The 24738-nt window shown below is 42.4% G+C and overlaps 2 protein-coding genes across 2 annotated transcripts; one reads left to right on the top strand and one right to left on the bottom strand.

Annotated features, from left to right (window-relative positions):
* Positions 1 to 3649: 3649 nt before the first annotated feature.
* LOC306715016 (uncharacterized protein) lies at positions 3650 to 8014 on the bottom strand. Its single transcript, XM_079185233.1, has 3 exons — positions 7798 to 8014; positions 5389 to 6126; positions 3650 to 5273 (listed from the first exon to the last, which is right to left on the bottom strand). The coding sequence occupies exons 1-3, from the start codon at positions 7811 to 7813 to the stop codon at positions 5185 to 5187; spliced, it is 843 nt and encodes a 280-aa protein (XP_079041359.1). The 5' UTR covers positions 7814 to 8014; the 3' UTR covers positions 3650 to 5184.
* Positions 8015 to 19070: 11056 nt separating this feature from the next.
* sat2a.1 (spermidine/spermine N1-acetyltransferase family member 2a, tandem duplicate 1) lies at positions 19071 to 24721 on the top strand. Its single transcript, XM_079184439.1, has 6 exons — positions 19071 to 19273; positions 19528 to 19579; positions 20005 to 20088; positions 21127 to 21228; positions 21413 to 21453; positions 21656 to 24721. The coding sequence occupies exons 1-6, from the start codon at positions 19211 to 19213 to the stop codon at positions 21821 to 21823; spliced, it is 510 nt and encodes a 169-aa protein (XP_079040565.1). The 5' UTR covers positions 19071 to 19210; the 3' UTR covers positions 21824 to 24721.
* The last annotated feature ends 17 nt before the right edge of the window (positions 24722 to 24738 follow it).

Genomic DNA, 24738 nt, shown 5'->3' with positions numbered 1-24738 from the left:
TGTGTTGCAATGCTTAGCTTAGAATAAAAATGTAAAGCGGTGGAAAACCAGGAGCCTTCCTTTGTCCAAAGTTTAAAAAAATATGCCTAATAGCATGTCTAAAGTCCACTATTTAAAATATAATATCATGTATTGAATTCAACTATAAAAACCTATTAGTTGGTTTCACAGGGAGTTAAGTGCAAATAACTCAAATGGAGATATCTACTGTAAAATTTCATATATTATGCAAGACGCTACAGGAGAATAGGGTAGAAAAATAACTAATATACATCATCATGAAACTTGAGAAATGTTTCCTCAACTACAAGTTTCCTAAAATCTGAAGTTTAAATATGCAAATGAGGCATTATCTAATAACTTTTGTTGAATTTCGGAGAAATCTACAAACGTCAAGTAAACACAAATGTGTATTTTGGATGCTTTCTTTGCATGCATTGCCTCAACAAAGTGAACTGTATCATCCCTGCTGCCAGATTGCAGCTTCAACCTGTAGTCCTCCAACATGGCCACTAGGGGCCTCACGTCCCCATCACCAAACCGACGTCAAGCTGCCACGGTGAACGGTCGAGGAGGCAACACCCGTCTGCGTGACTGTGCATAAGAAAGGCATCACCGGAGCAGCTAATATATGAATCATGTTCAACAACATGTAAGGTGCTAGAATATAACACGCCATGGTCGCCTGTGGAAGGACACGACGTTTGCAATTTGGGACAAGATGAGCAGCGGCAGCGTGAGTTCGGTTTCCTTCACAACGTGCTCTTTTATCAGCTGCAGGCTTTTCATTATATTTGATGCATGTATTTATTAAACTCTGCATTGTGGCTATTGTGCATCGTCCAGTCGGTCTATCGCGAGTCTTTAAAGACGCGGGATGCTGCGAGGAGGCGCTGTTGCTAGGATACTAGACCGGGGAAAGGGTGCTGATGATGGGAGGATTAAGCTTTGGCGCTAATGTGTGTGTTGCCCTTTACTTGTTGTCCTCTGTGTGTAAACAGAAACGAGAGAGGGAGCAGAGGAGGAAGCTGCAGCACTTCCTCAGTGACCTGGCTTTACTCGGATCACTACAGGTCAGTGCACGCTCACACAGAGATGAATAAACGCACAGTTAACTCTGTCAAACTGTTAAAACTACTATTAAACGATGAACTTATTTGTGTTGCAGGGCTTTAAATACTTCCAGCCTTGGCTGAGAGGGAAAGAGGAGTTGCTGCTGACAGTTGTTAATGAGGATCTGGTTAGTTTCTGGAGAAAAAAAACACTTGTATTTCAGTATTTATCATAATATCCTCACCCCTCTTACCTGTCCTGTCCCGCAGGGTTGGCGCTCCCCAGGCTTTGTGGTCTCCAGAGCCTCCTCCTCCTCCTCCAGCAGCAGCAGCTGTAACAGCAGCGATGTCTCCCCCAGCAGCAGCTCCCCCAGCCTGGACAGCCGGGGCAGCTCTCCCCTGCCCGGGGAGCCTCCGGGCCCGCGAGACCCTCCGCCGTCGCACGCACACACCAAGACGCAGCCACAGACTGTCAGGTGATGAGAGTGTCTGAGGGAAAAAAGAAAACATGTCAGTGTGTTTTAGTATTTCGGATGTTTTAGAAACTTGAAATTGGGCAACAGGCTTATGTTGGCATCCGTTGGTGACTCACCTCCAAAACAAAACAGTTTTCTTTCTTTTTTTACATTGACTGCAAAAAATAGATGAGCAAGCCACTATAATGTTGCTTTAATAAAGTTAATATGTAGCCTAGGATTAGCTCACATTTGCCCAGCTTGCAAGACAAGCAGAACGGTTCCCCTTAGAATGAATGCGCCTCTAAAATAGTGCTGATAATAAGTTGGTAGATTGACCGTCAACTATTTTAATAATCGGTTAATTATTTAAATATGTGGTCAAGCTAAAAATCTCTCCTTGTTTCGCAAGTTGCAGACTTGTGAGTGACAGCTCTTCATCTGGAAGTCATGTGGTAAAGAGTGCAGAACATCTTGCATGCAGACATTAGACACCAACACACTGGTCTCTCTGTCCTCAGGGAGCCCAGCAGTGAGGAGCATCTCCTCCCAGCCTCTCCCAGTGAAAGAGAGATAGCGGTGCCTGTGAGTGCTTCAGCCGGTCTTACATCCCCCCCCGCCAACACACACATCTGAACTTTGCTCGCTCAGTCTCACAGCCTGCACTTTGTCCACCAAACAGGAGGTGAACTGCACTCTGTTTTTACTGGCCGGCTACGTCAAGTACGGGCGCCCCTACGCCTGGATACGCTCCAACCACGAGCGCCTGGTCAACATCGGAGGCACCGATTCGATGGTCAAGGACACGCCCATGAAACTCAAGTCCATCGCAGACTGGCAGACGCGAGGTATGGAAACAATGTGAGGAATCCAAACACGAGAGGGCTATTGTTTCACTGCACAAGATCCGATAATTGCGACATTTTTCCATGAGCTGAAATCAGACACAGATGTGTAACCTTCTTAGAGACTACCGTTTGGTGTGGGTTAGGTTTGTGGAAAAAGCTCCAGGTGCTTTGCTTTAGAAAGATTGCTATACTCTCTGCTGTAGACTTTTCCCAATGTTGATTACAATTTGAAGGAAACAGCATTTGGGCCTGGTGTTTTCTGCTGTTGCGGTTTTCAGGTATTCGCGTGTGGGACGTCATCAGCGAGCTGGTGTGTCTGTGCACCGTTCCCTCTCCCTCCAACCCCTTCGCCCTAGACATGCGCTACATCAAAAGCCTTCCCCTCCCCGACCGCTTCCTCGTCACGGGCGCGCTCCTCAACTTCCTGGACATGTACGTGGTTTACGGGAACCGGGACGAGTTGCACTACGACAAAGGTAGGACATCTTGGAAGGCCACGGCCACAAGTACGGCAGAGCGTTTGATTAACAAAACACCATTGAAGCCAGCAGGTGATGCTGTTTAGCTACATACAAAAAAAAGGAATTACCAGTGACTTTTTTGACAACAGTTTTGTCCTTTCAGTGGTGGAGGAGGTGAAGCCTCTGAGGCGTCTGCACGTCCAGTCCCTGCTGGAGTTACAGCGACACAGGGAGAGCTCCGGGGCGGCCGGCAGCCCCACAGTGCAGGACTCTTCTTCAGAGGAGTGATTATAACGGTTCACGTATGAGCCACATTCAGATGAGACATCGTCTGTGCACTTTTACTGACTTCTATTGCAAATAGGGTCAAATGTGGGAAATATTTAGGTGATTTAGTGTGCGTTTGCGCTCTCGTTGCGTACACACTGAACAAACCAAGGCTACACAGTCCAGCTGCAGCCGCATGCGTGTCTTTTACTACAGTTGGAAGGTAGTCACATGTGAGAGTTGTTGGAAATGTGAAAAACACTGGGAGAAATAACCCTGGGAAATGAGTCACATGACTGAGATTAAACATCCCAGGACCTCTCTGGATGTCTTGACCCCGACACCCTTCCACCCCGTCCCCCCGTCACCAACCCGACGGCTTCAGGCCAAATATAACATTTTAAAAGTTGAGCGAAACGGAATCATTCATCAGGGTCAAAGCTGCAGAAGTTAAAGCTGGTTAAATATTTGTCCTCTCGAAAGTCACAGCGGTGAGAAAACAAACACGTATACGGACAAAAAATGTTGTATAAAAAGTTTTAATATTTCATAAAATACACATTTAATTAAATATGTACAATGACATAAAAACAGTACACTGATGAAATACACCTTAGAGCAGGCACTTTAACCCCATTTTCTGAGATCGGGGCTGTGCCGTTTGCAGCTGGAAAAGATACATCACGAGTACAAAATGTTAAAATTAACGGATAAAAACCTCGTGGCACATCAGTCAAAAACATCCTTTCTGTTAAAAAAAACAAGGCGACATCGCTAGCTTAGTTTTGGTCAGAAAACACAAAATGACATCACTATTCCTAAAGTCTCATCTGTAAACCATAAGACAGAAAGCACCATCATTGTTACGCAATACGGCACGCATCGAGCACATTGTAGCATCAACCGACGAAGCTGCTCAATATGCAAAAGTCATGGTTGGACATTTCTCAAACCCCCCCCCCCCCCCCCCCCCAATTTGGAAAGCAGGTGCATGGCCGAGCATTCCGCACAGAGGCGCCACATGGGAACACAGCGTTCCCAGTGTTCAGACACAAACAAACCCGCAAGTCATGGCTGAGTGTGCTTTTCCCCACATAAATGCAATTAATTCATCGCAGTGGACAGTCGGGATCTGTTTTTTTTTTGGGGGGGGGGGGGGTTGCAGGATGCTGCTGTGGTGCATACAGGGAGGATCTTGTTGACCCTGCAGGTCCTGCTCGGGTCTTTATTTTTTGGCCGTTTATGATGCAGGTGCTGCTTCTACTGACGTCTTAAAAATGTAAGATACGATAAAACTGGATTTCTTCAGTGGGAATTAAACTGTGTTCAGAGGTCCTATTTTACAGAAAGTGCTCAACAATGACTAGCTGCATAATGTGCTTTACGGACTATAATGAAGTTTACTTCACGTTTTAAATGACGCGCCTGCATTTTTGTGTCTGTATCTTGACATCGATGTGATCTTGGCCCAAAACTCTCACAGTGTAATTTAAAAAGGGTGGTTTGTCCATCCGATTCCAAAATAAAAGAGAAACATACCAGTTCCAAAGGGTTAAAAATAATAATAATAAAATGAAATCATCATGACCTGTCACAAATGTCAGTTAAATAAAAAAATAAAATCAGCCTTAAAAAATGAAAGCTGTTGTCAGATTTTTTCCAGTTTTTGGTTGTCATCTGTGGATCATTTGGCCAACAGCTGCTATCCTTGTTTTAATAGTCTCTTTCCAACAGGAAAAACTCCTCCGCGGCTAAAGTGTCAAGTAGACTACTTAAAACAAACAAAGCAAACCAAAAAAAAACAGAAGGAGCCACAGAAAGGAACCAGTCCCGTCCTCAAATGGCTTGGAACCAGTCACAAGTCCTCACATAGCTGTCGACATGTGAACAAAGGCAGCCGTCAACAGCGTTTCGTTCGACATTGGGATGCCACTCTTGCAAAAAAACAACAACTTTGCTGCAAACCTTCATGTCCATACGCTCACTGATTAAGGCAACGTCCAGTCCTCATAAATCCATATATGGACTTTCCCCCCCCCATTTCCCGGAGCTGGGCGTCAGTTTAACGTGGTCCCCATGTTTGAAGGGTTAAAGCGGGGGTTCAGCTCCAGCTGTCAGAGGCAGACCCTCTTCTCGTGATGGCTCTGAGGGGGCTGCGAGACACAGAGCAGCCTCTCTTCTTCCAGCGAACTAGAAAAGAAAAAAGACACATTGGGCGATGAGTCAGCTGCAAATCAAAAAAGAACGCTGGTGTTTAAAAGTTCATTATGAACGGACAAGAGAGTTGTCACCGTTAACGCCTCACCTTTTCCCAGACTGGCAGGCAGCGTGGAGCTCTTCGCGATGGCGGGCGATTTCGACGACTCCTCCGCCCGCTTCCCCTTCGCCTCGCCCGGCTGCAGCGTGGCCGCCGGGACGTCCTGCTGCCAGTCGCTCAGCGCCCGCTGGAAAGAGTGCGCCAGGCAGGCCGTCATGTCCCGCGCCCGCTCCGCCCGGTTGCACCAGAACACCCGACACTGCAGCTGCTGCCCCTGGTGCTTGCAGATGTACAGGAAGACGTTGGGCCGGGTGGCGTCGGCGGCGCAGTACGCGATGTCCTGCAGGTACGTCTTGGTGAGCTGCCGCCCCGTGCTCAGCTCCTTGACCTCCACGTATCTCGGCCGCACCACCAGGGCGTGGTCTTTGCTCAGCTTCTTGCCGTTGGCGACGCCCTCCAGCAAGCGGCTGATGGCGTCCTGGGCCTGCTCTCGGTCCAGGGAGAAGATCTTCTCCGTGCCCAGGTAGTGGACCTTGAAGAGGGGGTCGCCGTGGGACAGAGACTCTGTGCGGTCGCGGCGAAAGCGGCGACGCAGCGCGGCGGGGGAGTTCTTAAGAGTCTGCATGAGGTGGAACGTGCTGAGGGACATGGTGCGCTTCAGGCTCTGTTTGGGGGGACTTTTAGCCGAGGCGCTTCCGCCAGCGGTCAGCTGGTCCTCTTCAGACGCTGTCCCACTCATCCACCTTTCTTCTATAAATGGAGCGGAGTTGCATCCACTGCTTTTATCTGAAATGAGGGAGACAAAGACAGTGACGTTAGCAGATGAATGAATGAATAATTGAGCGGGACAGATGCTAAAGCTTTGTTCACACTTGAATAAAGGGAAGGCGAGGGCAAATCCTTGAAATGGATTGTTTGGACACAGGTATTACGCAACTCTTTGGGTGTTACGGTTGTTGTACAAACTCACGCTTACAACCCTTTGAATACACACGCAGTCAGCACAACTTGTACTGCAGCGTGGAGAAACAAAAAGGCCACCAAACAGGATCAGTCACCAATGTGACGCATGAGCGAGAAGTATTCATTCACCACAGGCGGCAGCCATTAAATATTTACTATGGCTCTGTCCTCACAGCCGTGTGTCCCTTAAAAGAGACACAGTGATACACTGAAAATATTAAATTGAGGGTTACTCGCGCTGATACTCGCAGGTACACGGCCCTCTTTAAACTCAAATGCACTAACATGAAGGTCTGTGTGACCTCACAAACTCAAGTCTTATGTAACGTCCACATCTGGCCTCCCATTGTCTCCCATCCTACCAACCCACAGCGCTGCCGGCTCTCCATTGTGTTCGAACTTTATTTTTTCCCCCCTTTCTCTTTTCTTGGACATTCTTTCAACGTCCCAGCTCCTCAGAAGTGAGTTTGCAGAGAGAACCACCGACTGTTCCCGAGCTGGCGGCCATTGTTAGTCTACCCCCCCCCCGTGCAGGAAACAGCTTTGCATCCCTCCCCTGTCTCCCCCCCACCCGAAATAAATATTTCTCCTACAAACAATGGCATGCTTTTGTGAGTGTGTCACAGCACAAGAGGAGATGCAAGTCGAGCTAGACCCCCGGCCGTCCCTATGGCATGCACACAGACAGTTACACGTGTGGGTTACAAACATGTACACAACTTTCACTTAACACACACAACCAAAGACAGCTACATATTTGCATTAAACCAAGGCTACTGTACAATCCTGACTTCCCTTGTCACCAGACACATGGCTGAGCTCATTAAATAAACAAACTTTACATCCAGGTAAAGTTTCATCATGTGCATCAAAGTAACTCTGAATAAAGAACTCAATCTGTCACATCCAAACAGTCCATCCTGTAGCTGGAAGGAAGTAACTTTGGAAGTGGACACAATATTTCTGCTTGTTTTTAACTTAAACATCATATGGGAGAGAAACTTTATTCTAAATGTGTTGCAAATATACAAATACAGACAAATGTCAAATAAGCGGTTATATTTAAGATATATTCTTTATTTCAGGATTCACCATACTAGGAGGTAGAACTTGGATCAAACATTTTTTTGGTTCATCTCAACTAAAAAATAAAGTGATGAAGAAACAAACAATTTGGGGAAAATACTTTTCTTTAATTCATGTTCCACTTCCTTGTATGCCGAATTTACCAACGACGCCTAGTCATTACCTATACCGCTAAATAAACACGCGGTGCCACGAATAGTCTCAGAAATAAGCGAGATAGTTTAAAATTGTCAGATTTTAGCGCGTGGTTCGGCGAGCCCCGGAGCGTCTCCTGCGATACTGTCAGAAAGCAGGAAAAAATGTTCCGCGCATTTTACCAATATGAAAGAAACAATAGTTAAAGCACTATAACAGTCGTCATATTGCTACTTAAATTATCCTTTGTACTTTTGTAAAAAAGTGTCTTACCTGGCCACAGTTTCATGCAAACGATGTCCTCGTGCGTCTCAGGTGAACAGCAGAGCTTCGGGATGTTGTTTTTAAACACGCTGGTCAGGTGGAAGTCTGCTATCAATTAATTTAAAAATAAATCGATCAACCGCGCTTTCGGTATCGGGAAGAAACGACAGCGAGAAGTTTTCCGACGGAGACAGTTCATGTGCAGAGTGGACCATGCTCTCCTCTCCCTGGTAGCCGACGTTTATAAGTTGAGTGAATCAGAACGCTCGCGGGACAAGCGTCTTAAAACAGCGTAGGCGCGGGCTCGTCACACGCGTGGACGAGCAATTGTGTCAGAGCAAGGGGGGGGGGGGGGGAGGTGATGATTTACAATAGAAGTGAGATTTACAACAATGGACAAACATGTTGTCTTTTACTGGCACTGGTGTTTTCTGCACGATTTATGACGTACCTCGTTTATTTACATATTCACATAACAGTTTTTCAGTGAATGTTACCTGCAGCAGGTTTAAGCTTGTTAAAGTCAACACCTCTCCCACTGTGTACAGTATTATATGACGTAAATGCTGGTTCTGCTCTCCGTGGAAGCAAATATGTTTACACTATTCAAACCCTGGACTCCATATTGTTTCTTTACATGGACATGTTCCAGATGGCTTGTGCAACATTTCGTACACATTTCCCCCAAAATATTCAGCTTGAGATTTTTTTTATTTTTTTGGAAATTTTGGGTGTTCGACTAGAATTTAAAATAAAAATTCTGTGGGTTTGAATGTTATAATGCCATTTAGTTAGCATAGTAAAATGAAATACTGGTAAATGCTCATGCAAGGTGATTAATCCATCAGTACAATTTTAATTGGGAGGAGAGCTGCAATAAAGAATCAATCTGTCGTTTCATTATTTAGTCTATTAAACATAAAAAAGAGTGAAAAATGCCCATCATAATATCCCCAAGCTGACATCTTCAAACGTCTTGTTTTATCCAATCACCTTTTTTTAAACTGAGAGTAGCCTATTCTTTTTTTTAAACTAACCGACACTTATAACAGATTATCAAAAATGTTATTCAATTCTCAGTCAATCAATCAACGTATTAATCGACAAATAATGTCAGCACTAATTGAAAAGCTTTGTCTGAATTAATTTTAAAAGAACGCTACTTATTTCGGCATTAACATGAAAATATAGGCTTTTAATGACATTCACAAGCCCATGACGCTATGCTTTGCCAACCGAAGGGTTCACATTACTTACTTCAAGTACATGTACAAAACGAAGGTGAAGAAACATCTGAAACCCAGTACCTTTCATTACCTTCACATTGCGTCACAGCCCGTCTCTAATGGGGGATCACTGGCCTCACTGGTTCAGATCTGCTTCAAGTGTTTATTCTGGGGGCATTTTGAACAGTGGCAGAAGGGAAAACCTTAAACGGTTCCATGTGTGCATGTGTGTGTGTGTGTGTGTGTGTGTGTGTGTGTGCGTGTGTGTGTGTGGATGGGTGTGCCTGATGTAGGGAAACAGTAGGGCCCCTGTTTCTTCTGGGTTTGGCCCAACAACAGTTAAGTTCTGAACGTCACACTCGCCTCAGTGCCTGTAAGGACACACTGGAGCTGTTCTTGGGGCACCGGTGACATAATGGACCATCTCAGACGGGCACCCAACCCTCCTCTACGCATCTCACAACGGGCAAGGCAGACAGAGTCAGCATCCGAACCGTAGCAGGGGCGGGAGTGCAGCTGCAGCTCTTGCGCTTTGGTTCAATCCCCCTTAAAGCTTTCACTGTTTATCAAAAGCAACAGCCAATGTACCTCGTGTTTTTCAGCCCTATTTGGTTGTTTGGCAAAATGGTATTATGCTACAGAGACTCTGTGTACTCGTGGATGGATTGATGGGAAGTTTGGTACATTTATGGTTCCCAGAAGATGTATTCCAAAGACTTTGGTGATACTAAGACTTTTCCTACATTGCCACCATAAGGTTTTGTTTTTCAGTTAAATGACTCGACAACTAGATGCCATGACCTTTAGTACAGAAACCAATGTTCCCACCAAGATGAAACCCAATAACTTTTGTATCTATCACCATCATCAAGTGAAAAGTTTAACTTGTCCTGCTAAATACATCACCATCAATCCCCAAGTCTTTTTTAGTCTCCATGATTAACCAATTCAACAATTATCCACATTATTATCCGTGGGTGTGGGTGCTAGTGGAGACACGCCCAACTGTTCAGAAACTAATTGGCAGCCATTCATTCAAATGTCTTGACTGCTACTTGTGACTGAAACCCGCCAAGTTTCTAATCCCAACAGAAGGTGATTACAAGTCATTGTGGGGAAACAAAGACACTCTCTGAGTACAGCAAGAGGCAGTTAGAAGGAAAATGGGAAGAAAGCAACACCTCGTGTTAAAAACAGCTCCTTGAATAGTCAAAGTCAACACAGTTAAGCTGGAAGGAAATTTGGGGATTTTGAGCACGTTTTAAAAGACAGGAGCTAGTCGCAGAGAGAGAGAGAGAGAGAAACTGAAGCATTTGGTGATGAGATTAGCTCATAATTCACAGTAAAGACCAGGGGCGTTGCAGGTTTCCTGAGTTATCTGGTTCACTTACAACAGAGTTGTGACCTCTGTTCTACGGTGTCTTGCCAAGTTGAACTGGGATGTAACAGCGCTATTGCTGGAAGCAGGGCAAACACATGCAATTTAGGAAGTCAATTGTCTCTATAAGCTCCCACCTATCCGTGGCAGAAATGTTTTATGACCAGTTCCCCTTTTCCAAACTGCTGTAAATCAAATATCAATGTGTCTGTCGACACTGAAGGCAGCGTTGCGGTTTACTATCAGAGTCCTATCGAAGCAAAAAGCACATCACAATCTGTCCCTGGCACCATTACAACCGGTGCTTTGGATGCCATGAACTTCAAACACAAAATGATTATTACCAGAGCTGTCAATCACGTTTTAGCTACGTTGCTAGCGTGAAAACAAAACCATTACTGTGAGCTGGACTTTGTGTTTAGTGCTAAGTAGCAGATGTTAGCATGCTAACGGACTAAACGTTTTACTATTATTGCATGTTAGCATTGTACCTGTGAGTACGTTAGCATGTTGATGTTAGCATTTAGCTATATAAGTGCCACCGTGCTAATAAGTACAGCCTCGCAGAGCTGCTAGCAAGTCTTATAGTCTCGTTAAAATACGTGCTGAACACATTTTTCCCCATAGATAACATTATACATGCTAAACAACAGAATATTAAGACTGTTGGAGTGAACATGTCAGCATGCTGACGTTAGCATTTAGCTCAAAGCACAGCTAAATGTATCTTTATTTAGCCTTTTAGTGTAGTTGTGGCTTGGGAACTGCCTGACTCTAATGTAACCTCCCGTCAGCTACTGATATCAGCAACAACAAACAAACTGACACGCATTTAGAATTTGTATGTTTCAATATTTAAAAAGGTCTACGTGTGCGGGAGTGCTAATCTGTGTGCTCACTTGTGTGCAAATACGCAAGACAGCTTAATTTAAAAGAAAAAAACATCTAATAAATAAATAAAGAATAGTTTTTTACAGCACATTTTGGTAGTAAATAATAAAACAAACTATCTGGTTACCAACGTTTTAGGGTCCTTTCGGCTCATTATAGGTTTTACTTATTTTTATAAGGGGTTGTTGTAAAGTGCCATGATTGCACTCACCATTTTTTTTCAAGATTTAATAATTGCATTTCTGTTTAATTCTGATATTGTAGCATGTCTTGTGTTACCTGCCTCATGTGGTTTGTCTGTAAGTTATAGTTATTGCTGCTTATCTTTCTTAAATTAAATACTCTCGCTGAGTCAGAAGTTGAGAAATGACTGTTACATAATCCTGCCAACCTCATTTCTAGTCACACCAGCTTCTGTTGTTATTTACTCCAATGCCAAACGCACCCACGCGCTCTGTTCCAGCAGAGCGTCTACCTGTACAGGGAAGTTGGATGAGGCGTGGAGATATGAAAAACAGGAACGGTAACTGGATATGTATGGGTGACTCTGCTCTGTTCTCAATTATGTACTACAACAGAGAACACGATAGGAGGGGTTGCAGTTTCTTTTGTCCATGTATGGTATGACAAGTGTGTTAAAAATTCCAATTAAAGTCTTGTATTGGCAGCAGAGGCATCTGTCAACCTTGAGTGGATACGTGTTCTGAGTTTTGTTCCAGTTCCAGTGAGTTGGTGGGAGTTTGTGTCAGTCATCAGTGTCGGAAATATGACATAACTGGTGGTATAAAGGATACAAATAAAACAGGAGAATATGTTGATATTCTTGTGAAACAGTGAGAGAGTGAGTGTGAATAGCTAATCCCACGTTAAATGTTTTCATGTGTTTGACCCACTCAAGTGACAATAGCTGCCCCGCCAGTGAAAGTGACCATATTCAGTCATGTAAATCCAAGTCTTCACCCACTCCCATGGAGTAACAAGTGCAACGGGCCTCTGGTTTCACAGAAGGAAATGGTTACTCAGACGAGAAGTCGTCAGTGGGGGTTCATTGTATCTGCTGGCCTCAACAGCCAGGTTTTCCTGTTATTTGCCTAAATTCAAAGGAATCAAATCTGAGGAAATCCGTAAAGACGTCCCAGAACTGGGTGGCTCCTACATTTGATAACATTGAAATTAAGCGTGAATTCTTAGTCATAGTCTGTGAGGTTTTACGTCTTAATAGAAGCTTTCTTGCCACTTGAAAACCTACATAATCTCACACTCATCCAATTTTTTCTGCCTGCAGTCCAAGCTTTGATGTCTTTGATGTCTCTAGTTACAGTTATAAAGGAGAGGCGATTTCCTCAGGATGTTGCTTATGTGCTTCTATGTGTTTGGAGTTTAGATACGCTACGTGCATTTCACAAGCTGCTGTTTTTTTGTGGAAAATTCAGGGATCTAACATGTAGCTCTTTGTTTGTTTATTATTTGTGAGCATAACAGGGTGTTGGCTAAAGGTCACAGAGACGATACTGTATGTGCATTTTTAGGACTTGTGGATTATAAAGTATCATAATGCAACATTTCCAATCATTCAAATGCAGTCGGTTTACCCAGAATTCATACTTATTTCAAATAAAGTGAGCAGTTAATTTACTTTGTTTTTAGTATTTATTTGTTGCCATACAATTTATTCTCTTTACCATCCATCCCACATGACATGAATGCTGCATTGGTGCTATTTGGCTAATGTTGTTAGCATGCTAGTATGCAGAAGAAGTTGAACATGGTTAACATTATACATGCTAAACAACAGAATATTAACACTGTTGGAGTGAACATGTTAGCATGCTAACGTTAGCATTTAGCTCAAAGCATAACTGAGGCCTCACATAGCTGCTAGCATGGCTTTAAACTGTTGTTTCTACATGTATTTCTATTTAGCCTTTTAGTGAAGTTGTGGCTTGGGAACTGCCTGACTCTAATGTAACCTCCCGTCAGCTACTGATATCAGCAACAACAAACAAACTGACACGCATTTAGAATTTGTATGTTTCAATGTTTAAAAAGGTCTTCGTATGCGGGAGTGCTAATCTGTGTGCTCACTTGTGTGCACATACGCAAGACAGCTTAACTTTTGCATATAAGAACTGAGGCTTGTAGGAAAATTACTAGTTTCAAAACCATTCAAAACTGTTTGCAGTAGCAACAGCTCTCGACGTAACTCGGTATAGTCTGTAAACTCTGCTGACCTCGGTTTCCACCTGCCCTCAAGGCTAAAACCAGACAGTGAATGTATCAAATGCGATGCACAGACCTGGGGTCAGAAAGGGAAGCTGGAGGTGTTATCAGTGGTTTAGAAATATGAGGACTTTTTTATTTGAGTTGTGAGAGTAATTCATCCCAGATTGAAAGCAACCGATTGGATCTTTGCCAGTAATTTACAGAAAGTGAAGTGTGCCTCTTCCGAGAACGATTAACTGGACACTGCCATGGAGCAGCGCCAGGCTGACAAACTTCTGTCTTTTCCTTACGGGAAAGCTATAGCGGTCTATTTATCTTTACCCGAAAACGTACCTGAAGTGTTATTGTTTAATTTATTATTGCATGTCCCCGTCCCCCATTGGCCAAAGTCCCAGGATGAGTGGCCGATTGACCTGCCTTCACAGGAATCACATGACTCCGATTGTCCGGGGGAAGTGATGAGCGGTAGGTCGAACCAAAGAAAATACAAACAGAAAACAAAAAGCAGCTTCTGCCAGCCTGGCTGCAGATGTCCTTATAAGGAATGTTAATGGAGCAGAGGGAATGACAACGCGTCTGCTTCTTTCTCAGTTATCTTTGCACGAGGGTTTGCGTCAGTCAACTGATGAGATAATTTCCTTTCCTTTTTTTCCCCCTTTAGCAGGATGAGCTAACTGGTTGGGTTTAAGTGTAATAACATGAGCAGTCCAGACAGGAGGAAGTGTTGGTCTGGGGGGGGATTCCTTAAATCATGAGGCTTACTTTCACCTTCTAAAGTAATTCTGATAATACCTTTGAAATACGTGATATTTGCAGAAGGAAAACTATTTATGTCAAAGAGAGACTAACCAATTATGGAACATCGTGGTACAGGGGTGTCAAATTTACGGCCCACAACAGGGTCCGATCAGGCCAAATTGATGACTATGCAAAGTGTAAAAAATTACAGAGAAGTCATTAATTCCCATTTTTCAATAAAATGCGCTGCTATAATAAGAGTGGCAGGCCCCTATGCTGGATACGCTGTCATAGATCCCACATGCTTATGTACAGGCTACACGTGTCACAAACACTGTTCATGCTGGTGGAAAATGTCTTTGTCAAAAAGGAGAAAAGTGTGAACAGAGTGTCGGGTTTTCCAAGAAAGAAAACGGACCAGCTCCTATTTCCTCACAGAGGTAAATGGGAGGCCAGTGTGCTTTGGTGTGTTCACAGCACCTTGCAGTGCTCAAGGAATACGATATTCAGCGCCACTATCAGACTCATGGTGAAAAACCACAAGGACAACTGAGAACAGAGAAGGAAACTGAATTGCTGGTTTTAGAAAACAGCAGTCTGTCTATGGTTTGACACCCCTGTCCTATAATAAATCAAAATCATGTGATTTTAATGTTTTCTCTTGTGGCCACTGGACCACTGTACTCCCAGAGTGAGCTATTCATGATAAGTAAAACAAAAGGCCTTGGGCTACTTGAAAAGCTCTTATCGTATGCGCTGCACTTTGTATTCATGTACACTAATTTGGTGCAGTAGATAATTATGGCGGGCACTTATTTTGATGTCCAAAAATGGAGTTTATGGAAGTTGAGGGTGGGAGACGTCGGCAGCGATTCCCCGTTTGTTTTGACTGTATTTCAGTCCCTTTTCTTTTAGCTCTTTATAGAAATTGATAAATGTGGTGATGACTGCTTTGTTGTGGAAATGCTCTGGAGCCGAGGGACCAATCAGAATCTAGACTAAACAGGAAGAGGAGGTGGCTTCCTGTCCGAACCCTGAAGGAGACCAATTTATCCGGCACTCAATCCCTACAACGGTGTTCTGAAACAACTTTCTCAACAGAGAAACAATAGCTTAACAAAATCAAAAGTAGCCAGGTCAAAATTAAGTATTTGAATGAAATCCTTAGCGGTAAACACTTCACACTCTTCTATTCATCAGACAAACAGCGTTTTCTCCTAATGTCCCCAGACTACCGGCGAGTTTTACTAGAGTTTTAGATTCACTTTAGCATATTAGTTGTTTCAATGACGCTAACAGAACATGGCTGTGAAGTTCTTTCTCCAAATGTACCCTCTAACGTTGGCACACAGAATGCCCTCTTTTTAGAAAAATCTATTCAGAGGTGTGTGAATAATGTCAGTGTTATGCAATAAGGGGTCTATTCATTAGGGCTGAATAGGCGTGACACGACTTTACTGTTTTTAGTGCATCGCAGACGTAATACTGTCTATAACAACAATGTTTAGTCCTGAAGTTGCTGCCCTGAATCCGTTCTTCAAAGGTCTCTGTAGCAAATAAATAATATTCAGGTCTGAGGAGACTATGACCTCATTAAAGTTAATAAACAGTTGCCTCCCCTTGTAAAAGCTAGATTGACAACAGCGGTGCTTCTTTTGAGCAGCTGGTACAAAAACGTAAAAGCCCCAGAATGCATTTCTATCGGTATCTACAGCTCCGTACGAAATAAACAAAGTGGAGCCATGTCTGAAACATCATAACCCTCACATAAAAGACACTTTCAAAGGCTAACTGTCCACCCCCCCCCCCAGTTTCCAGTCTTTATGCTATATGCTAAGCTAATACAGTCGATCGCTGAAGTCGATCTTCTCATCTCGCCCTCAGCGAGAAAGTGAGTGAGCATGTCGTTTGGATGTTGAACTATAGTTATAAAGAGTAAAGAGTAGATGTGCTAAACAATATTTTTTGATATTGCGATGCGTCATCAGTGATGCATCCTGGGATCATCAGGCATTTCCAGTCTTTCTCCATCAGACACACTCACTAAAGGGAGCTCGTGTCCCAATAACACTCCCCCAAAGATCACAGAACCCACACAAAAGCTGAACGTGCCCTTATTATCTCAGGGTTTTTGTAGCATTTGTCTGATGTGAATACCAGCGTGTGAGGCCCCACTCTCTCTTACTCACAATCCACTGACTAATACAGTCTACAATGTTTCTGCTTCTAGCTGCCTGCGAGTCCTCAAGTGCGTCTGTAAAAACTGTCAGGGGTGTCTCACGCACGTCATCAGCAGCTCCTGGAGAGGCTTGGCTGATGAAAACGGTGGCAAAGCTCTGGGTTTTTTTTCCTGCTTGCGTCGTATGAAAGGGGCCATTAGTCAGTCTTAAAGAGCCCCGCCGTCCTGCTGTAGCTATTAATAGCCACACACACACACACACACAGACAGAGAAAGCTGGCTACAGGGCATTTGAAGCCAGCCCAGCAAAATCCCCCTTTTCCCTGTTCATTTCCTCCCCACCCTCCACTCTGCAGAATGCATGTACTGTGAAAAATCTCTCATAAATGTATTTTTAGCCTCAAGCTCACCACAGTACTCTATTTATACTGTGATTTGTTTAGAATAAACACACACATATATATATATATATATATATATAACCGGGTAAAGGTCAGAACTATAAGCTTGTTATTTGTAATTCTAGACGTTAAACATCAACTCGGAGAGATATTTGACGGCTGAATCCTTCATCACTTATTAGTTCAAACCAGACTTCACAAATGGCTAAACCAGCTGTGGTTTCACTGAGAATCATCACTCGACTTAGCAAAAGGGGCGAGGCTTTGTGAAGAGATAAAACAATAAAACTACATCAAGTGGTTCACAGGTTTTTGTGTTTGTGTAAACACAAAGGTTTGGCTTGACCACATCTCACTGCCTCAGCTTCACAATAAGGGTGTCACAACATAGTTTGAAGTTTTGTTCAGGGCGTCTCCGAGGACTCCAGGTACAAGATGCATTCCATGTGATCACAACATCAACATTAATCAACCCCAACTTGGAACTCCATGTTTCCTGTTTATCTGTAGAAAATATTTAACGTCATCTCAGATTGTATAATAATTCATGACTGTTCTAAGACATGCGAACAAAGAACACAGACTAATAATGACATAACGATTCTCAGAGGAGCTTTTATGAGCGTTACCTTTGCCCTCAGGCTGTGGGTGAGGTTCAGCAGCTGATCTCTGAGAATGAGGTCATGGATGAGGTATTTTGATCGGACTGCTTCTCTTTTTATGAGAGAATGAACATTTTTATGTCTCAAACGGGATGCTTGAGTCAGAGAAACTTATTATAACCCGTCATTCCAACACTCACAAGACGAGTAATTCCTTATAAATAGGATATACAGGTGCTTATATCTTTATATGAATTATATTCAGATATAGGTTCATTGTGACTGATTCATTAAAAGTCAAGCGATCATTATTCTCCATACCTCTCTCCCTGAGGCGTTCTCAGTTCCTCAAACGTCGCACTCTGGTTGGTGGGGACTTGCCGTTATTTCTGTGAGAAACATAAATCCATGAGATCATCTTATGTCTGGCGCCGAAGTTCCCACTTTGATGACATGTCCACACTGTGCGTCACCGCAGGCCGTATTAACTAAATATAACCTCTCCAGTATGCGACACCTTTTGTGAAATTCTGCTGTTTCTGGAATAAATAATAAAAAAAGAATACAACTTATACATGAGGGTATGGTGAATCCTTAATCCACACACAATATCCCACACAGAGTCCGAGGGTGTATCAGTATATAATCTACAGTTTATGTTTAGAAATGATCATTTAAACTCTGTGCTTAGCTCGGTTTAGATCTGAAGCAGCTCCACTCAAGAGTTAGGGTTTTCTCCAGAGATATCATATACAATAGTTGTATTTTGTATGCACTGAAAATGTTATTAAAATAATTAGATTTAGGCAACTGGACACAAAGTATTTAAGCTTTTGCCATGGAGGAGGTGAACTTTATCTGCTACTGATTCCACAGACATGGATACATTAATCTGAACTGCACAGAGACGTGACAAGACCAAAGGTCTAAAACCTTGCTAGGGCCCCCTAGAGACGAGCATGTTTATTACGCCCCACAAAAAATGAAGCGTTGAATGGAAAAGATGGAGCAAACACACACATATGTATACACACACATATATACAGTATATACATATACATATATACATATAAATATATATACACATATACAGTATATACATATACACACACATATATACAGTATATACATATACATATATACATATAAATATATATACACATATACAGTATATACATATACACACACACACATATATACAGTATATACATATACATATATACATATAAATATATATACACATATACAGTATATACATATACATATATACATATAAATATATATACACATATACAGTATATACATATACACACACATATATACACATATATATATACTGTATATACATATACACACATATATACATATATATTATTATATGCTTTAGTAAACATACTTCATAGAAAAGTTCAAATCTATTAATATGGACATTTTAGGGGTTGCCAAGTTGTGAAAAGATGGTTTGAATCCTTCTGGAAAGATCTGCATAGCATCTGCACCAAAATCTAATATAAGGCTAAGTTTTCAAGCACTCAAGGAGGTTGCTGAGGATCTGGTCCAACAGACCCGCACACACATGCCCAGTTGCCTCCTTCCGGTGGGGGGGGGCGCTCTCCGCTCAGCTCTCAGTCTGCAGAAAGCGAGGTTGTGTTGAAGAGTCTGTAGCTGGTGACCTCCACAGTCTTTCGTTCCCGTTACGCACATCCGTCCGGATCCACCGCCGCACACTGTCAGCAACTCATCGTCATCATCACCATCATCCTCATTATCAGACCCACCACAACATGGACTTCTCAATCCGTGCAGCCAACGTGGAGGACTGCAAGGACATCGCGCGGATGATCGTGGTGAGCCAGACACGTGCGGTGCAGCTGTAGCATATACGGCTCGAAAGACATTTAGTATTGCAGCCTATGACTCGCGCGCGTACGTCACTTCAAATACGCAATGTAGCTAGAATACGATAATTGACAAATTATTGGACGACCTGCTGTTTTATTAGAGCGCGCGCGCACCGTATGGTATGCGGTCGTTTCCATGTTTTAGTGACATCTAGGCTCACTGACGTGTTTATGGAAGTGATGTTATTTGTTTTTCACAGGAGTTGGCTGAATATGAGAAGGTAGCAGACCACGTGAAAGTCACACAGAGAGGTAACAGCTGTGCTGAAAATAATCTGTTAAAATATAATGTTCTCTGCTTTGACTTTATGATTGTATTTATTTCACCTTCACAATAAACGATGTGAAATCTAGACAGTATCCCAGTAGGACAGTTCAATACTGTCCTTGGAAAAAGTACAATCTCACTACAAGGTCCATTTAGTAGCCCTTCCGGAGCTTTCAATGATACCACATGATCTTCCTCAGCAGACGCACAGTTGAAATTTCCATTTATGTCAACACGACTAATTCCATGACAATAGATTAAGATCGTTATACAATCAAAAGCTACTGAATGGGCCTTGTATTGAGGGTTGTTTTGTTCAACTTTCACATTAACGCAAAGGCAATTTAAAGGGTTTTACTTAAGCATAAACATATAAAACATATGTATATATATTATATTTTATATGCAGACTTGGAGCAGGACGGCTTCTCCAAGAACCCGTTCTTCCATGGGATCGTCGCTGAGGTGCCAGAACAGCACAAAGCCAAAGACGGTGAGGAGGAACCATCAATAACACTGTTTACTAACCGTCTCAAACTGCAAGCAACCGTGTAGATGTATACAGATCTTTAGTTTAAAAAATGTCTAATACCCTCTCATGACACAAGAAACATTGTTATAGAACTACACCTCTGTTCCTGTGCAGCCGCTCTGATCAGTAATGTAACAGCAGGTAGTTTTATAAACTCTCTAAACACCTGTCATGACCTCACTGTTTGGACTGTGGCCAGAAGTCTGACATGCAGCAATTTTCCCCCGACTATGCAATTCAACGCTGATTAATCCTTTAATTTGAGTTTGAGCCTCTTCCCCCTCCTTAAAGTGGCTCATTTAGATAGTCTAAACCACACATCTAGCCATCGCTTTCTCGATGTAAATACTATTATCATGTACTATGTTACATGTTACCTAATGTAACGGCACACTGCTGATGTGGCCTCTTATATAACTATTGCTCATATAAGGCTAACACACTGCTTTTCCTCAGAATACAGCATTGAGAACATTAACATACGCTCCGCTGCCCAGCTGGGCATTTTTCTTCCATGACACAGCCCTTTTTCCAGACGGTCACCACTGTCCACAGGCCTCAGATATGTGACTCCAAACTGAAGAATGGCTGCCTGACTTACGACGCCCATGACTCTAAAATTGAGCACATTCATAGTCAAATGGTGTCCACCGACGTATAATTGCATTACAGGATAAAGATTAGCTTGTGGAAGTTATAATCGGCCTAATAATGACCGCACCAAATGGAGGAAAGACAAATGTCGTGGTAACTTCTACCGGTTAAAAAGATGCCTGGTTGTTGTTGCCATCCTGTAATCAAGCCGCTACCAGCTATTAACAAGATATAGCAACACGAACAACAAAGAATTTACGGGATTCCCTGCAAACAACTTGACTTTTGACTTATACAAACAACTCAAATTAAGTAGAATATGTTTAATAGAATGAATGAACAAGTTTTCTGCTGTAATTGAAATGACCAGTTCCTTCACATGTTTTCTTTTATTTATTTTTTTAGGCCACACGAAGATTGGATATGCACTTTACTTTTACTCCTACAGCTCATGGGCAGGCAGATCCGTGTATATGGAGGATTTGTACGTGATGCCTGAGTTCAGAGGTACAGCGCTCTGTCTATCTATCATCTGTGTATTACATGTACTTCATTACTGCTACTACATAACAATAATGAAGGAAATATAATTTGTAAAAATGTCCGGGAGAAAACAAGCTGCAACGTAAAAAAAAAAACATGTCTGTATGTGCAGGAAATTGTAAAGTAATTCATGACATCTGTCTTTCAGGGAAGGGCATTGGGAAAGCACTTATGAGCAAGGTAGCTCAGGTGAGTAAAACAGCAATCCCTAATTTTACTGTGACATTAATTACATGGAAATGTACTGTACTTGTTGAAGCGTGGGCCTCTTTTCTCTCCCTGCAAAGAAAGTCCTGCAAAATAGTGCGTAACGTGTCCTCGTAGCGTTCGTATATTTTGTGTCCCTCATGTCAACACAGCAGTACTCATGTCCGTCTTCCTGCTCTCGTAGCTGGGCCTCGCTGCCAGCTGCAACCAGCTCAACTTCACCGTCCTGGACTGGAACAAACCATCTCTGGACTTTTACATCAGCCAGGGCAGCGTCGACGTCACGGCTGGCATGGGCTACCACTGTATGCGCTGCGAAGGAGAGGCGCTGCAGCATCTGGCCCAACCCTAACCCGACATCTGGGCTCACGGCGGCAAGACCTTTGATTAGGTCACTCAGTGCAGGGACAGCGCACCACTCAGTGGCCCCGTTCCAAAACTCGACAATGACAATCGTTAAGCCGAATTCTCGAAAAGCAGATCATTAGAATAATTGACTGTTTGTTAAACTGAACTCACCTTGTTACGCCCGGTGTTTGTGATTCTTTTAATTCTTTATCTGTTTTAATGATTATTTTAACTTGATTTATATTTTTGATCATATTTTTTTATTGTAAAGCCCTTTGTGAATCGTGTTCTATGAAAGGTGCATATGATTACTACACGGTGTAACAGTCAAGCTCTAAAGGTAACAGGTGTCACTATTACTTTTACCCCAGGCAAGTTTAACCATGACTAGCTCGAAATCTGTCTGGAAATGAATACAATTTGAAACAATTGCATGAGAGTCTATGGAGCACAGCAGGGATAGTTGTTAAAGCTGGCCAATGCTACGCTATGATTAGCCAGTCTGCGTTCGAGATGCGGGACATAACAGCTGTAGTTAGCTAGCTATAGCTAATTAGTCAACTTTTTGATGCTTCAGCTGTATTTAAACCAAGAACCCTGTAAAATGTACACATGGTTTCTACCTACACCATTTATAGCTAAAAGACTGAGGCTAACGCTAGATGTTCTAGGCAAAAAGTCAGTTTACTAGATTTGCTGGAGCAGAAGCGCTAACATTAGCCTAAACTCTGACATAGCACGTTTTGGCAGTTGATGTTTCATCCCAATTTAACTTGTAATCCCACAAAATAATGCAGTTATTCTCAGTTACGACTAATAAATAGCCAAGCATGCTAACGTTTGCAGCTCATGTTGGGTTTATTGGTTTTGGTACCGCTAAAAACAAAAAGACTCTCCAAACTCATTATATATACGCAGTATCGGTCTTACTACAGCCTAATGCACACCGCTTCACCATGTACCGGCTGTGCCTTGTTCCGGTTCAAATTGGGGTTTAACAAACAGTCAGTTGGCATATTACTTAGTAAGTCAAGGATGCAGTTACAAGTATTGGAACGGGGCCTACGCAATACGTTTTAATAGTACATCCGAGGCACTGAAATCTGTGTTTAGTGTTTTTCCCTTGTGATATGTTTTAACTCAGAGCACCTTTTGATTTCGGTGTTAAATGGATCAAATAACATAACCTCTCTTCTTGTGAAAAAGATGTAGGACATGTGGGGATGAGAAAGGTCTGACAGGGGTGTGTATGTGGTGGGGTGTGTGGGTTTTGGTGGAAGTCTTAACACACAATAATCTAGAAAATTGATATTTCTTTTGCACAAAATTTCACAAAAACCTTATGCATCACAAAGCCAATATGTACTGTACATTTTATTGTATGACTGTTGGAAAAGAGTGAGTTTTTTGGTATCTTATCCCTTTAAATGTATTATAAACTACGACCACAGCAACCAAAGAGTCAGTCACCTCTCCCCTCGTCTACCAGATTAGGAGTGCTGTAAAGCTGTTGTGAAGCACAATGTTCAGGTATGCGCACTGTTTTCTTCCTTTGAAGCTATGTAGGCTACTGTATGTACTAAATGATTAAATTGTGTAAGTAAAGGAATGCAGAAAAATACAACAAACTCTTTGGACTGGTTTCAAAGAAATGAGCCTAAAATCAGACATAAATGATCCATCTGGTGGAATTTAGGACAAGAAAGACTGGGCACATGCCGTGTCTTTGAAACTGTCCTGCAAAAAAGAAAAGGGGCATAAATTCTGGTCTGCACTTCTGTTTCATATCCAGTCTAATTTAAAAAAAATAAAATAGAGGGCTTTCTGTATCATTTCCAGCAATCTAATGAAAAAAGTCTGAGCTGTGGGTTATGTTTATTTTATTTTTTCCGTAACTCTAAACAAGTAAAAACCACGGACGCTCTTTTGTAGCTTTTACAATTTGCATTTAATTTCATACTTTGTTTACAAAATAATTCAATTGCATAAAGAATGCAGTTTTTTTTTTTTAATCTTTGGGATATTATTTATGCATATTTGCTTCAATGTGCTTCAATGTACCTACACAAGTATATTTAATGTGCTGTGAAAGGAGGAGGTTAAACGCGCCTCAACCGCCTCACAAGGACTTTTAGGCCTGTTCAGTGCTCTCAGAATTAAGCAATCTTGTATCAAGAGACACTTCAGAGTTTAGCTTCAACGTGTGCTCCAGTACTCTTTGCACCCAAGGTCTAAAGTTTCTCCTGACACATTGAATGTGCTGCCATTGTGCTATTAGAGAGCGCATGCTCAAAGGATCGATACAGAGTAAAGGGAACATGAAGGGATATTTATAACCTCAGAATTACAGCCCCCAGCTATAAATTATACGACTTTTTTCCCCGACATGGATTCTTAAAACAGTGTCAAAGTCCAAGATTAAACCCTGATACCTGATAGCAATAAATCTCACCTTGAAGAGCAACTTTGAATACAAAAGACAAGAACAGATGATTCAGATTAAGTCTGCAGGGTGTGTGTGTGTGTGTGAGTACTGCAAAGTGTAACAGTCAGTGTAAGTAAACTTTGGTAAACCTTTGGTTAAGCACAGTGTGTATCCCAGTATTCATATGTGAAATCATTTCTTAATAGCCGACTGTGTTTTCAAACGCTATACGTGCTGTCATTGATGTTTTCTGGGAAACTGGTTTGAAGTGGCCACAAAAAGCTCCCTGCTGTTCCAGAAATCCTGATACTTAAATATCTAAAGCCATGTTACCTTTAGCCTAGAACCTGCATGAGAAATTCCTGTTGTCACCCATTCTTGAAAACCAAGTGTGTTCTACTGTATACTTGTATGCTTGTTTGACTGCACTGTCCATTTGACTCTAAAGAATAAAACCTCAGACTAAAATAACAGCGTCGCTACACAACCCGGCT

The sequence above is a fragment of the Pholis gunnellus genome, assembly GCF_910591455.1.
Source record: "Pholis gunnellus genome assembly, chromosome: 23".
NCBI classification, from domain to species: Eukaryota; Metazoa; Chordata; class Actinopteri; order Perciformes; family Pholidae; genus Pholis; species Pholis gunnellus.
The sequence above is the reverse complement of the archived record's forward strand: the minus strand, read 5'-3'. Positions and strand labels throughout refer to the sequence as shown.